General features: G+C 34.5%; 2 protein-coding genes across 2 annotated transcripts; one reads left to right on the top strand and one right to left on the bottom strand.

Moving 5' to 3' along the window:
* The first annotated feature begins 683 nt into the window (after positions 1-683).
* LOC108484199 (probable inactive receptor kinase At5g58300) lies at positions 684-4,175 on the top strand. The gene is made up of 3 exons (XM_017787900.2): positions 684-1,211; positions 1,701-2,995; positions 3,281-4,175. The coding sequence occupies exons 1-3, from the start codon at positions 1,150-1,152 to the stop codon at positions 3,907-3,909; spliced, it is 1,986 nt and encodes a 661-aa protein (XP_017643389.1). The 5' UTR covers positions 684-1,149; the 3' UTR covers positions 3,910-4,175.
* A 2,911-nt stretch (positions 4,176-7,086) lies between these two features.
* Positions 7,087-10,374, bottom strand: LOC108486568 (receptor-like protein kinase FERONIA). The gene has a single exon (XM_017790688.2). It carries the CDS (start codon positions 9,943-9,945, stop codon positions 7,276-7,278), a length of 2,670 nt encoding a protein of 889 aa, XP_017646177.1. The 5' UTR covers positions 9,946-10,374; the 3' UTR covers positions 7,087-7,275.
* Positions 10,375-12,499: the final 2,125 nt, after the last annotated feature.

Here is a 12,499-nt window from a genome sequence, read left to right as displayed (position 1 = left end):
ACATACACGCTATAGTAAGGTTCATACGGTAAAAGAAGGAAAGGTAAACTACCTCATTAATCACTTTAAATTAGGGTTTTTTATTTTGATTACTCAAATTTTTTGTCAATTTAATCATTACCATTAAAAAATATATTTAAAATAATCACTCATTGTTATGTCATTAACATATTGATTCGATAAAAGATATTCTTGTCGGTTCAAAAGTTTTTTTCAAAATTTTTCTTTTATGTATATATATTATAAATTATATATATAGATAATGTATATAATTACTACAAATAATTATTTCTTTAAATGCTACATTCTTTTTCAATTTAATGTTAAAAATAATGAAATTAATGAAGTACATATTAAAATCCTATAAATACGGTTTAAATATGATTAAACATGTATGTATATTAACTTAAAATAAAATACTATTTAAAAATAAAAATAAAAAACATTTTAAATTTAAATTAAGAAATTTTTATATAATACTGAACAACACTATAAATACTGTTTAAAATTTTAAATTTTTATTATAATTAATTTAAATTAAAATCTTTTGAAAATAAATACATTCACATTTATTTCTCATATCATTAAGTAAATTTATAACAAAAATAAAAGAAGTAGTTGAATCCAAAACCTTAATTTATAATTTATTTATTAATAAATATAAAGAATTTATTAACGGAGAAAAGTTGGTTAATGGGGAAGGATTAGTTAGAGAGTGTAGAAGAAAAGTTTGACTAGGAGTCCACCTACTCTTTTCAGTACTCAATGCAACGTCTTTATTTTTAGGAAGCAATTCTTAATTTTGGTCAAACAATTTTCAGATTCCGTCGGCTCCGACTTTCTTCCAGATCTGCACTGCATTTTCGAGCTTAAGCCCTACGCTATCCTCCAATAACACCTGCGCACTGCCTCTTAACTCCCTCTTTTTTTCGTGGAAGGAATGCAAATTCCAAAACCCAGATTGTCCAATTTAGCTGCTTAGCCTCTTGGCGCTTTGTAACCCCATTTTTGCTAAAGGTTTGTTTCACATATAATTTCTTCTTTCCTTTATATATTTTAGTTAAGTGGAAGGAAGAAAGCTCCTCTGCATTTCGGAACTTGGTTGTTTTAACTGCAATGTTCGTTCCTTGGGAGCTATAATTTTCAAGAATGTATGTCTCTAATGAATTCTACAATTGCTTCCGGGAAGGAAAAAAAAGCCATTGCATATTGTAAGTTCAACTCATCTCTTATTTTTTTTCCTTTTGAATATGTTTCTTTATTTAGCTTGTCTTAAATATTGTACCAACATTATGTTCTTCAGCTTCTGATTTTTGGGAAAATTCATAAATTTATCATATTATTCCATATTATATCTAATATTTAAATATTTTATTCGTATTGTGTCTGTTTCACAAACCAGAAAGCTTGACTTGATATATAACCTCTAATTAATCCAAAGTAAATATCTTGCCATTGCTTGTGCCCTGTTTGAGCTGAAAAAGGAACTTTGACTAAACCATGCTTTTATCTCCTTTATGATTTTTCATGTCTTTATTTTTATAGAGATTATTATCATTATAGTTATTAACTTGTTCTCATAGTTTCCATCCTCATTGTATGCTGGACAAATGTTGACTGCTTTTATATGATTGAGAAGAAAGTTTTTAAAATACCATCCTTTTAAAGATTTTCTAACTAAACCTGTTGATAAATGGCAGGGGAATGAAGACTGCTGAAATGAAGCTGGCATCCTACTTTGCTGCATTTGCTTGTCTGTTTCTTTGTTGCGGTTCAGGAACAGTTGCTGACTTAGACTTAGATGAGCAAGCCCTCCTGCAATTTTCTGCCACAGTTCCTCATGGCCGCAAAATTAATTGGAGTCCTGCTACCCCGGTATGCACTTCATGGGTTGGCATCAATTGCACCAAGGACGGCTCCCGTGTAATAGCCTTGCACCTTCCTGGTGTTGGACTGCACGGTCAAATTCCAGCCAACACACTCGGAAAGCTTGATGCTCTCATGATCCTCAGCCTTCGGTCGAACCGTCTCAGCGGGAACCTTCCATCTGATGTACTCTCCCTTCCCTCTCTTCGTTATGTATACCTTCAGCATAACAACTTTTCAGGTGACATCCCTTCCTCTCTCCCTCTCAGTCTGGATTTCCTTGATCTCTCCTTCAACTCCTTGACAGGCAGCATTCCAACCGCAATTCAGAATCTAACAAACCTGACTGGTTTAAACCTTCAGAATAACTCCCTTACAGGACCTATTCCCGATTTCAATCTTCCAAGGCTTAGGCTTTTGAATTTGAGCTACAACCATTTAAATGGATCAGTCCCATCTTCCTTCCAGAAGTTCCCTGCTTCTACTTTTGTAGGAAACCATTTATGTGGGCCTCCACTTAACCAATGTCTTACAATTAGCCCTTCACCATCACCTTCCCCAACTAACTTCCCTCCACCAACAGTACCAGAAAACCCAAGAAGAGATTCCCATAAGAAATTAAGTATAGGTGCTATAATTGCCATAGGAGTAACAGGTTCTGCACTGGTGTTTTTCTTGTTGCTTATACTAGTACTTAGCTGTTTAAAGAAAAAGCGCAATCAAGGTGGTGCTCTTACATCAAAAGTGAAAGGTGGAAGGAGCGAGAAACCTAAGAAGGATTTCGGGAGTGAGGTGCAAGAGGCTGAGAAGAACAAATTGGTTTTCTTTGAAGGCTGTTCTTACAATTTTGATCTTGAGGATTTGTTGAGAGCTTCGGCTGAAGTACTCGGCAAAGGGAGTTATGGTACGACCTATAAGGCGATTTTGGAGGAAGGAATAACAGTGGTTGTGAAGAGGTTGAAAGAAGTAGCTGCAGGGAAGAGAGAATTTGAACAACAAATGGAAATTGTTGGAAGGCTTGGTCAGCACCCAAATCTTGTGCCACTTCGTGCTTATTACTATTCAAAGGATGAGAAGTTGATGGTATATGACTTCATAGCTGCAGGAAGTTTTTCCTCATTACTGCATGGTAATTTTATCTAATCACCTTTTTTTTTTTTTTTTCATTTTATTTCCTGAATTGTATTAGAATCATGTTTGGAGATCAATTATTTATATGATGTTACTCAAGACTGAGGGGCGTGCTAGATATGGGTATATATGCCCACCACGGATATGTTTAACTTCTGGATGCATGTGGATGAACAGTCATATCCCTATACTTATATTTAGTTATGTGTCCAACATTTCAACGAAAATGAAGGGTCAGACTAACGTAGCTTTTCATGTTCCTTTGTTCATGATTTCAATACAGGAAGCAGGGAACGCGGGCGTCCTCTTCCAGGCTGGGATTCGAGGGTAAAGATCTCTTTGGGAGCAGCAAAAGGCATTGCCTACATCCATTCTTCTGGAGGTGGAAAATTTATCCATGGCAACATCAAGTCCTCCAATGTCCTCCTCACAGAAGACTTACATGGCTGCATTTCTGATTTTGGATTGACTCCTTTAATGACTTCTCCAAAGGTTCCGTCTAGAAGTGCAGGATACCGAGCTCCCGAGGTGATTGAATCTCGAAAGTTTACTCAAAAGTCTGATGTCTACAGTTTCGGTGTACTTCTCCTAGAGATGCTGACGGGCAAAGCAGCAACCCAATCATCAGGGCATGCAGACGTGGTCGACCTTCCAAGGTGGGTTCAGTCTGTTGTTAGAGAGGAATGGACTGCTGAAGTATTTGATGTAGAGCTGATGAAATATCAAAATATTGAAGAAGAGCTGGTGCAGATGCTCCAGATAGCAATGACTTGTGTGGCAAGGCTTCCGGACATGAGACCTTCAATGGAAGAAGTAACTCGGATGATTGAAGAAATTCGACCTTCTGTTTCTGAAAATCGACCCTCGTCAGAGGACAACAGGTCCAAGGGCTCAGATACTCAAACCCCATGATCACTGCAACTATGACATCGATGTTGTGATTTCAGACATAGGGAACACCAACAAGGATTCAAGTTTGAATGTTGTTAGATGCCCATCTTTGTATCATTTCCCGGAAATTCAAAGGCTTCCCTGTGAGAGTTAGGAAAGTTGTGGAAGAACAACAGGCTCAAATCTGTAGAAAATGTTAGGAAAATCAGATGAATAACCGCATCTCTTCTGTATTCAATACAAGTAAACATTAATTTTCACAAATTACAGCCAGCATGTTTTTCATACATCCGGAATTATGGCAAATGGTGTGAAACAAGTATACCATGTATATTCCAGGAAAAAGTACGAAGAATGCATCTAAGCTAAGACTCGGAGCTTAAGTGTTGTTAACCAGGTCAGCACCGGTAACATATTTAGTGACAAATGACATTAACTGGAACGGAGCACCAATCAGGGGAGCATCTATGAGTGGTACAGTATTATTTTCACTCTCAATAACCTGGGACTTGAAATCCCTTGCATCAGTATCATCCTAAGGAATTGCACAATTTCCCCCGAGTCAGCAGCTTCTAGAGAATCCAACTTCGATGGATTGAGGTAAGGAATCAGACATGTCAATGACAGTTGGATGTCCTGCTGCCATATTTTGTCGCTCAAGCTTAACATATAACTCATTCACCTGCCAAAAAGTTAGCTACATTCACACTGAAAAAACTGCCTTTGTATTTTTGTCTTGAAAAGAACAATAGTAGAATAAATAAAACCATAATGTGTTGCAGCACAAAAAGGCACCATCTCAACAAGCTCCGTATTCTCCATGATCAGTTTCTCAACAAGAATACTTGTTGCTTCAATCTGAGAGGTCAGGTCCTCAATACAATAAGCTTGCTACATTAGAGAAAACTTGTCAACTACATTGTTTCTAAATTGGGGATTAACTAGCAAAGTTTGCACTAAAAGTACTATGGAAGTTTTTATACTTGGAGTCAGATTGCATTTTATCTTTCCTATTGAAAAATAGATAAATTAGTCCCTATACATTAGATCAAAGAGCCAACTGGTCCTTTAATTAAAAGTCTCATTCATTTTGCTATTAAAAACTAGTTCTTATATACTAGCATGAGGTACATGCAATACGCAATATGTTACTGTTAAGTTATTCTGTTAACCACAACAATTTTTAGCAGTACAAATGGATAAAATTTTAACAAATATGATCAATTTGCTCTTTAATTTAATATACAGGGATTGGTTTACCCAATTCCGGAGTAAAAAGAGTAAAATACAATTTGACTTCTAATATAATAACTTCTACCTCTACGTCAATAGGAACGGGTTTGTCTACAACTTGATCCGGTTCAATACACAACTCTCTGATTTCCAACTTCTGATGAAAATCGTCCTTCAACTCATCATGTTCAACATTAACATAGGGGACCTCCTCTTCAGACTTGTGCACATCATGTTCGACGCTCTCTTCCACAGGAGCATTCATCATGCACCAGTTTCTAACAGATTCAAATAACCTGTCAAACAAATTGGACTAAGATGACATCTTAGCTTCTAATGTATCGGTCTGTGGCAAAAGATGGGTTGCCGAGATATTCTTCATTCTCCACATCCCTCTCCAGATAACGATATGGGGATACGAACCATATGCTGAATAGCTACCCGACCAACCTTGGTTGTAGTCATCCATCGCGTTTGCATAGCCATATCGATCATAAGAATATTCGTGCAAGTACTCCTGACTCCCATAATAGCCCTCATAGCTCCAATTTTCCGTAGAAGCTCCATTCGTCAAACTTGACTGCTCATCATATCCATATTGCTTACTTGGCCACCTATATCCATGAAACTTGTAAGAACACTCATATCTTTGTCTCCGATAATTATCATTGTAATCCCAGCTAGACATCGAAACCCCATTTGCATCAGGCTCGAATTGATCTTCTGGTCACCTATAACTATTATTGTACATTACTGAAGTGAAGAATGATTATCAGAAAAGAAGAAGAATATAAAGTAAAGTTAAGCGTTGTATCTATAATTTTAGAGATCACTAATTATCTCACTACAAGGCATGAAAATTATCACAAAACAATTCAACTACCAAACACAAAATCTCCCCGGCAATGGCGCCAACTTGATCGTGCCTCAGGGTACGTACATTGATAAAAAAAAGTGCAAACAAAGAATAACACATGCAATGTTCTACAAGTGTCGCAAGTTTAATTGTAATATTTTTAAGTGTGTGCAATGGAATACTTATGGAATATTATTAAATCGAACCCATAGGAGATTGATTGATAAAAATAAATTAACCGCAACAAGCATGCCAACTAGAAAGTCTAATTAATTAATGTCTAACACGCTATAGTATAACAAATCATAAATTAGAAAGATTGAACTACAATAATAGCTAAAGGGCTAAATTGTAAAAAATCCAAAATTGTACCAAAAATAATTAAAGACAAAATTAGTAGTTGATTAATATTTGTGTTAATAATTAATTGAATTGTATTGAATAATTTTCTAATTGGATTAATTTTCACCTCTCAGTTATAAATTACTCAATTACAATTTAGTATAATTAATCTCTCAATCTCACTTAGACTAAATAAGGACAACCAAATTTATACACGATAAAGTTTTTCGGTCTCAATTATCTATGTGTTTGCTTAGAGTTGTCAATTCTAAATTTTTATGTTTAATCAATTTAGTCCATATTATTTCAATCTAATCCCTAATCTTTAAATTAATTATTTAACAGCTATAGAAATTTAGTTCATTCCCTTATTTAAATAACAACACCCAATGGTTTTATATTCATTTAAATAATTAAATAATACAAAATTGAAAGTAATGCCGATGATGATGATTATTTATTATGTTCATCTTTTATTTATTCAAAGTCCTCATGTACAGATGGACTGCTTTTCCACTCATATGATTTTGACAGTTAATCCAAATGTTCTCGTCAATTTTAGAATTAAATAAAATATTTCAGCAAATCTATTTGTTCCACAAATAACGCCGAACCCAAGTAAGAAGCAAAACACTCGGATTACACCAAATCCCTCTCATCTCATCCACCACCGCACACCTATCATGATTATGTCATAATCTGCACATACATACATACATACATACATACATACATACATACATACATACATACATCTCAATAGCAAATACACAATACTTAGGGGGGGCTATCACTTAAATGCAAATGACGGTACAACCCATTATTTTTACACTCTTCATCAAATTCCAGCTACAAATTACTCACTGCGCTCAAAACATATCCAGTTAAAGTGGTAAATAGAAAAAAGAAAGTACTTATGTATAGTAACTAATTAAGTAAATGAATACAATGAAACCTCAACGCCCTTTCGGATTCATGATCTGTGAAAAAACAGCACTTGGTGTCAACCCATCAGAGTCTTCACTAGCTAGGCTGCGACCCCCGATGCTCATACTCATGCCGCTGCTCCTCGAATCTGTCACATTTATGTCAAAACCAGGGGATGCATTAGGATCCTTCTTGCCTTTACAGGTTACGTCGTAGGTCCCCTCCTCAACTTCCAATTCACTAATTCCCTTGCCGCTCTCTTCGGCGTTCTCCTGCAGCTGCAAAGCAAACTCCAGGTTCCATAGCACATCACCCATGGATGGTCTGTCGATTCCCTGATCAGCTACACACTTCATTGCAGTCTCAGCAAACTTTTTGAAGCATTCCGGCGCTATCTTCCCTTTCAGATACGGATCCATTATCTGATCAAGGATGCCTTTCTTGTGACAATGTGCAGCCCACTCTGCAAGGCTCACTTGCTCCTTTGGCAGCGTAGGATTCAATGCTGGACGGGCACAAAGGATTTCAAAAAGGACGACCCCAAATGAGTAAACATCGGACTTATCAGTTAGCTGTTGCCTTCTGAAATACTCAGGATCCAAATAGCCAAAGCTACCCTTCACAACAGTGCTTACATGAGTATTATCCAATGTGGGGCCAGTTTTCGACAATCCGAAATCGGAAACTTTCGCTACCCACTTTTCATCCAGAAGAATGTTGGTTGTCTTCACATCACGGTGAATGATAGTGTGTTTGGCACCAGTGTGAAGATAGTGTAAACCGCGAGCAGCACCAATGCATATTTCAAGCCTTTGCTTCCATGGAAGAGGCGGCTTTTGGGTTTTGTAGAGATGCTCACGCAACGTTCCATAAGCCATATAATCATAAACTAGGATCATTTCACAGTTCTCTTCACAGTAACCGATCAACGAAACAAGGTGGCGGTGGCGGAGTTTGGAAAGCATTTCTATCTCAGTCTGAAACTCATGCACACCTTGCTCAGATAGTGGGTTGCCACGCTTGATTGCAACTTTAGTTGCTGCGCCATCAATTTCTCCCTTGTAAACTTTTCCAAAACCTCCCACCCCAAGGACTAAAGCCTCGTCAAAGTTGTTTGTAGCAGCCTTGATCTCGGCAAATGAGAAATGGCGACAAAGGTTTGAAGGAAGGGAGGAAACATAGCTCCCTGTGGTATTTGTCTTTGCTGAACCTGCAGAGTGTGAATTTCCATACAACGAAAGAGGAAGCCATCCTGATGGACCATCACTCGTGCTAGGATCCTTTCCATGCCTACGACGGCGCGAAGCAGCAACAACACAGAAACCAATAACAAGAGCTAGAACCACTCCACCACTTACTCCACCAGCAATAATTGCCTTCTGGTTCTTCGAGTGACCTTGATGAGATGGCAAAGCCAATGATGGATTGACTACGTCCTGTTTTGGACCAGGGACAGGATTCGGCCCTGCAAGGTTGCTTTTCGGATCACTTATCTTGAATATCTCCACACCATTTAAGATTGCATCATAATATTGGGGCTTGCCACTCGTGTCTGGATGCAATGCAAGCCAAAGATCCTGCTGTGAATTCCCTCCAGGAACAATAACAACGTAATCCACATACACAGGAACATCAACTTGGTCACTTGCCAGGGCAATCACATCGACCCCTTGATCAGCTGTTTGATTGTTTAGGTACACATCAAACACTCTCTGATTAATCTTGGTGATGTTATCAGTAAACTCGCAGAAATGTAACCTGACCAAGTAGGAGAATCCAGAGTCAACACCGAACATCCAAGTTAAATTGTAATGATTGTTTATTTCAGCATTCGGCCCCATGGATCTAGCAGTGGCGTATACATCTTTTGGTGCAATATAAGTGGGCATGGTTCCATAATCGATAGTGACATTCGGATCAGCAGCCCCCGAAACACCATACGCAGCCCCAAACAGGTATGGCTGGTCATCATACCAAGATCTAAACAGACCTGTATCAGCCGAAGGTGAGATATCATTTCCACCGACATTCAGTCTGTAAATATTCTCGAGGGCAGTGCTATTATCGATGGTGAAGGGAATATTCTGTCCGACAATGGATATCCCATCGACATTACCATAAATATCAGGCATTGACAAAACCTCAATCCCATTGACAAACGCATAGGCATTAGAGGGAGTGGAAGGAGTAAATGTTAGGTTCAAATGGTCATCATCCACATTGATGGAATACTCCTTAACAACAAAAGCATAATTCAAAGCTTCACTGGTTTGAGCAGCACTGAAATTCTTAAGAAGAGTGTAGGAACCACAAGTGACCGAAAACAAAGCATTGGCTGCAATCTGCCCATCGTAGGAATTAGCATGGAAATACAACCTAAGGAATTTCCGACCAGGTACGACCGGGAAACTATAGGTGAAGTTGGAGCGAAAAACACGGGCTGCCATGTAAGGAACTTCGGGAACGGCAGGATCTTGCGTGGCAGCTTGGGACGCCACCGAATTCCCGCTTCCCACCAAGAACTTGGACCCAACATCGGGTGTCCATTTCCGATTATCATTATCGGTGGCCTCAGATTTCCCACCACAATTTAGAAGGATTTTTTCAGTTGGAACATAATCAGCAGCTAAGACAAGTTGAAACAACAAGGAGACTAGAATGATAATACACATAGAACAGAACGTATCAGCTGAATTCATGGTGGAGTCAAAATGGGGTTCACAACGCCAGATCCGGGACACATACAGGACTTTAAGCTTTCAAAATGGAATTATCAAATGAAACCCAGATTTCCTTAGCTAAAAGAAGATGAAGATTTCAGATCCAAAGGACCAACTATGAGTACCACGGATTAATCTAAATGAACGCAAGAACAAAAAAAAAAGGTATTGTGTAAAAGATGGGACTTTCAAGCCATTTACCTTAAGTAGCTGTCTAAGAGAAGTGAAGAGAGATATGAGTGACTGAGTCAAAAATGGAAGAAGACGCAATAACAGAAACTGAACGGCGGTTTTGTTTCTAGTTTAGTTTTGTGTCTGAAATGGAAACTCTGTCCAGTCGCACAACAATGAAGAACACACTAATGATTTTATTAATTCCCTTAGACTTAATAAATTTATAATGGATTGTAAATTGTTATTCAAGTGTTTGATTAAAAGAAATTAAATAAAATTGTAAAAATATTTTGTGTTTGGATAAACGAAACGATGATATAATAGCATAACAAAAAAGACTTAGCATAATTTTTTAGATAAATTATTATTATTATTATTATTATTAAATTTTAATAGAACTATTATTAAAAATAATTTAATTATATTCTAATATAATTATTATTAAATATAATTTAATATAAATATTTTTATATTAAATTAGATTAAAATATTTTATAATTTAAATTTTAAAGGATTAATATGAAAATTAAATTTTTATTATTTAATATTATATAAAATAGTTATTTTTAGTGATATTAAAAATAATTATTATGAAAAAATAATGATCATTTATTATTAAATGAATATTACGTTCAATCAAATAATATTTAATTAATAAAAGGAAAATGGTATTCCATTCTTTAACCAAACATGGTGTTATATTTAAGGTATTATTTAACGTTGGTTGTTAATAAATTATAAATTTAGTCACCTATATTCGTATAAAAATTAATATATAAATTAACGACTTTCGGCAGTTGACAGTATGACATCAAACAAATTTTTGTTAAATTGCACAGCTAGTCCCTACATTGAAGAAACAAATTAATCAGTTGGTCAAAAACATTAAAAGAAAAATGTTGAAGTTTAAAGGAGTGAAGGATTTCATTACTTCGAGCCTAACCTCAATCAAGCAATTAGCAAATTCTCCAACCTACACAAAAACATAATTTATTCAACTTGTTGTTTACCCTTAATTAATTACCTCTAAAATATTTCGTTAATACTCTTAACATTTACACATTTTATTAATTTATTTTTTATACTCATTTTTTAAAAAGAGTTAAATTTAGCTATTCAAATTGTTTTTTTAATAGAAATGCTAATTAAAATGTTAATTTTCTAAACATGACAACCTACATAGTAATTCATGTGTACTTCATTTTCTTTAAAAAAATATGAATATTTTTATTTTTTAAATATTTTATAAATTTTAAATTATTTCTTGACTTAATATATTATGTTAACATGAAATATACATATATTATCATACTGAGTTGTCACACCAACGTCACTAAAAGATATTATATTTTAATTAACATTTTCATTAAAAAGTGATTCGATATTTTTTAAAAAATAAATGACTAAATTTAATGTTAAAAATAAATTTACCATTATACTTCTAATTATTTGCATTTACTTTGCTAAGATTTTATTAAGATAGAAGACTATGTGATATCCATTTTGAAATTGTATAGAAGGAAATGAATATATGAATGTATTTATTTTCAAAAATATAAATATAAATATATATATATATTTTACTAGTGTTTTTAGCCAAAGTTAATGATAGTATTTTAAAAATTATATTTTATTTTTAAGCTATTGATATATATATATATATATATATATATATATAAAAGAGGAGTTCCAACCTATTTTTTTAATTTAATCATTCATTTTAACTTATAATCTATAATTGTTTTATATATATATATATATAATTATAGAAAGAGATAAAAATTTTATAATAAAAATTATAATTTTAAATTTTTATTTTTTAAAATTAAGTTGTTACTTTATTAGCACGTAAAACTAACTCAAGATGAGATTTTATTAGAGTAGCGATTAACCTTTTATTTTAGGTAAACTATAAAAATAGTAACTTATATTTAATTTTAGAGATGTCAATCAATGGTCATTATGGTTTAAAAGGATGTCAACAAGTGGTTGCAGTGAAAGTGACAACGAATATATTTTAAGGTTTTTAGTTATCTATTTATTGAGATACTGAATATTTTGGGTCACTTAATTTATTAAATTAGAATTACACTATTTTGGGTTACTTAATTGAATAAAATAGAATTAAAAACTAAAAAAAACATATCTTTGTTATATGGGGATAAGTTGGGTGATTCAAATCTATTTTATTAAATTTCTAAAAGGGGTAATAATATAATAATGATGAAAGTTATATATGATTCACTAACTTTATAATTTATGGAATTGTTTAGATTTGAAGGAATAAAACTTAACCATCACATCAATGATTAATTGATAATAAAATAATAATATTTGAGGATAAAATTGTTGTAAGTTG

The sequence above is a fragment of the Gossypium arboreum genome, chromosome 3 (assembly GCF_025698485.1).
Source record: "Gossypium arboreum isolate Shixiya-1 chromosome 3, ASM2569848v2, whole genome shotgun sequence".
NCBI lineage: Eukaryota > Viridiplantae > Streptophyta > Magnoliopsida > Malvales > Malvaceae > Gossypium > Gossypium arboreum.
The sequence above is the reverse complement of the archived record's forward strand: the minus strand, read 5'-3'. Positions and strand labels throughout refer to the sequence as shown.

What these genes read in the sequence shown, in the direction of transcription:
- LOC108484199 (XM_017787900.2), top strand. Translation starts at nt 1,150, where the DNA reads ATGTATGTCTCTAATGAATTCTACAATTGCTTCCGGGAAGGAAAAAAA. An exon ending in AAAAAAAGCCATTGCATATT is followed by an intron (nt 1,212 to 1,700) that starts GTAAGTTCAACT and finishes GATAAATGGCAG; the next exon opens with GGGAATGAAGACTGCTGAAA. An exon ending in TTTTTCCTCATTACTGCATG is followed by an intron (nt 2,996 to 3,280) that starts GTAATTTTATCT and finishes ATTTCAATACAG; the next exon opens with GAAGCAGGGAACGCGGGCGT.
- LOC108486568 (XM_017790688.2), bottom strand. Translation starts at nt 9,945, where the DNA reads ATGAATTCAGCTGATACGTTCTGTTCTATGTGTATTATCATTCTAGTC.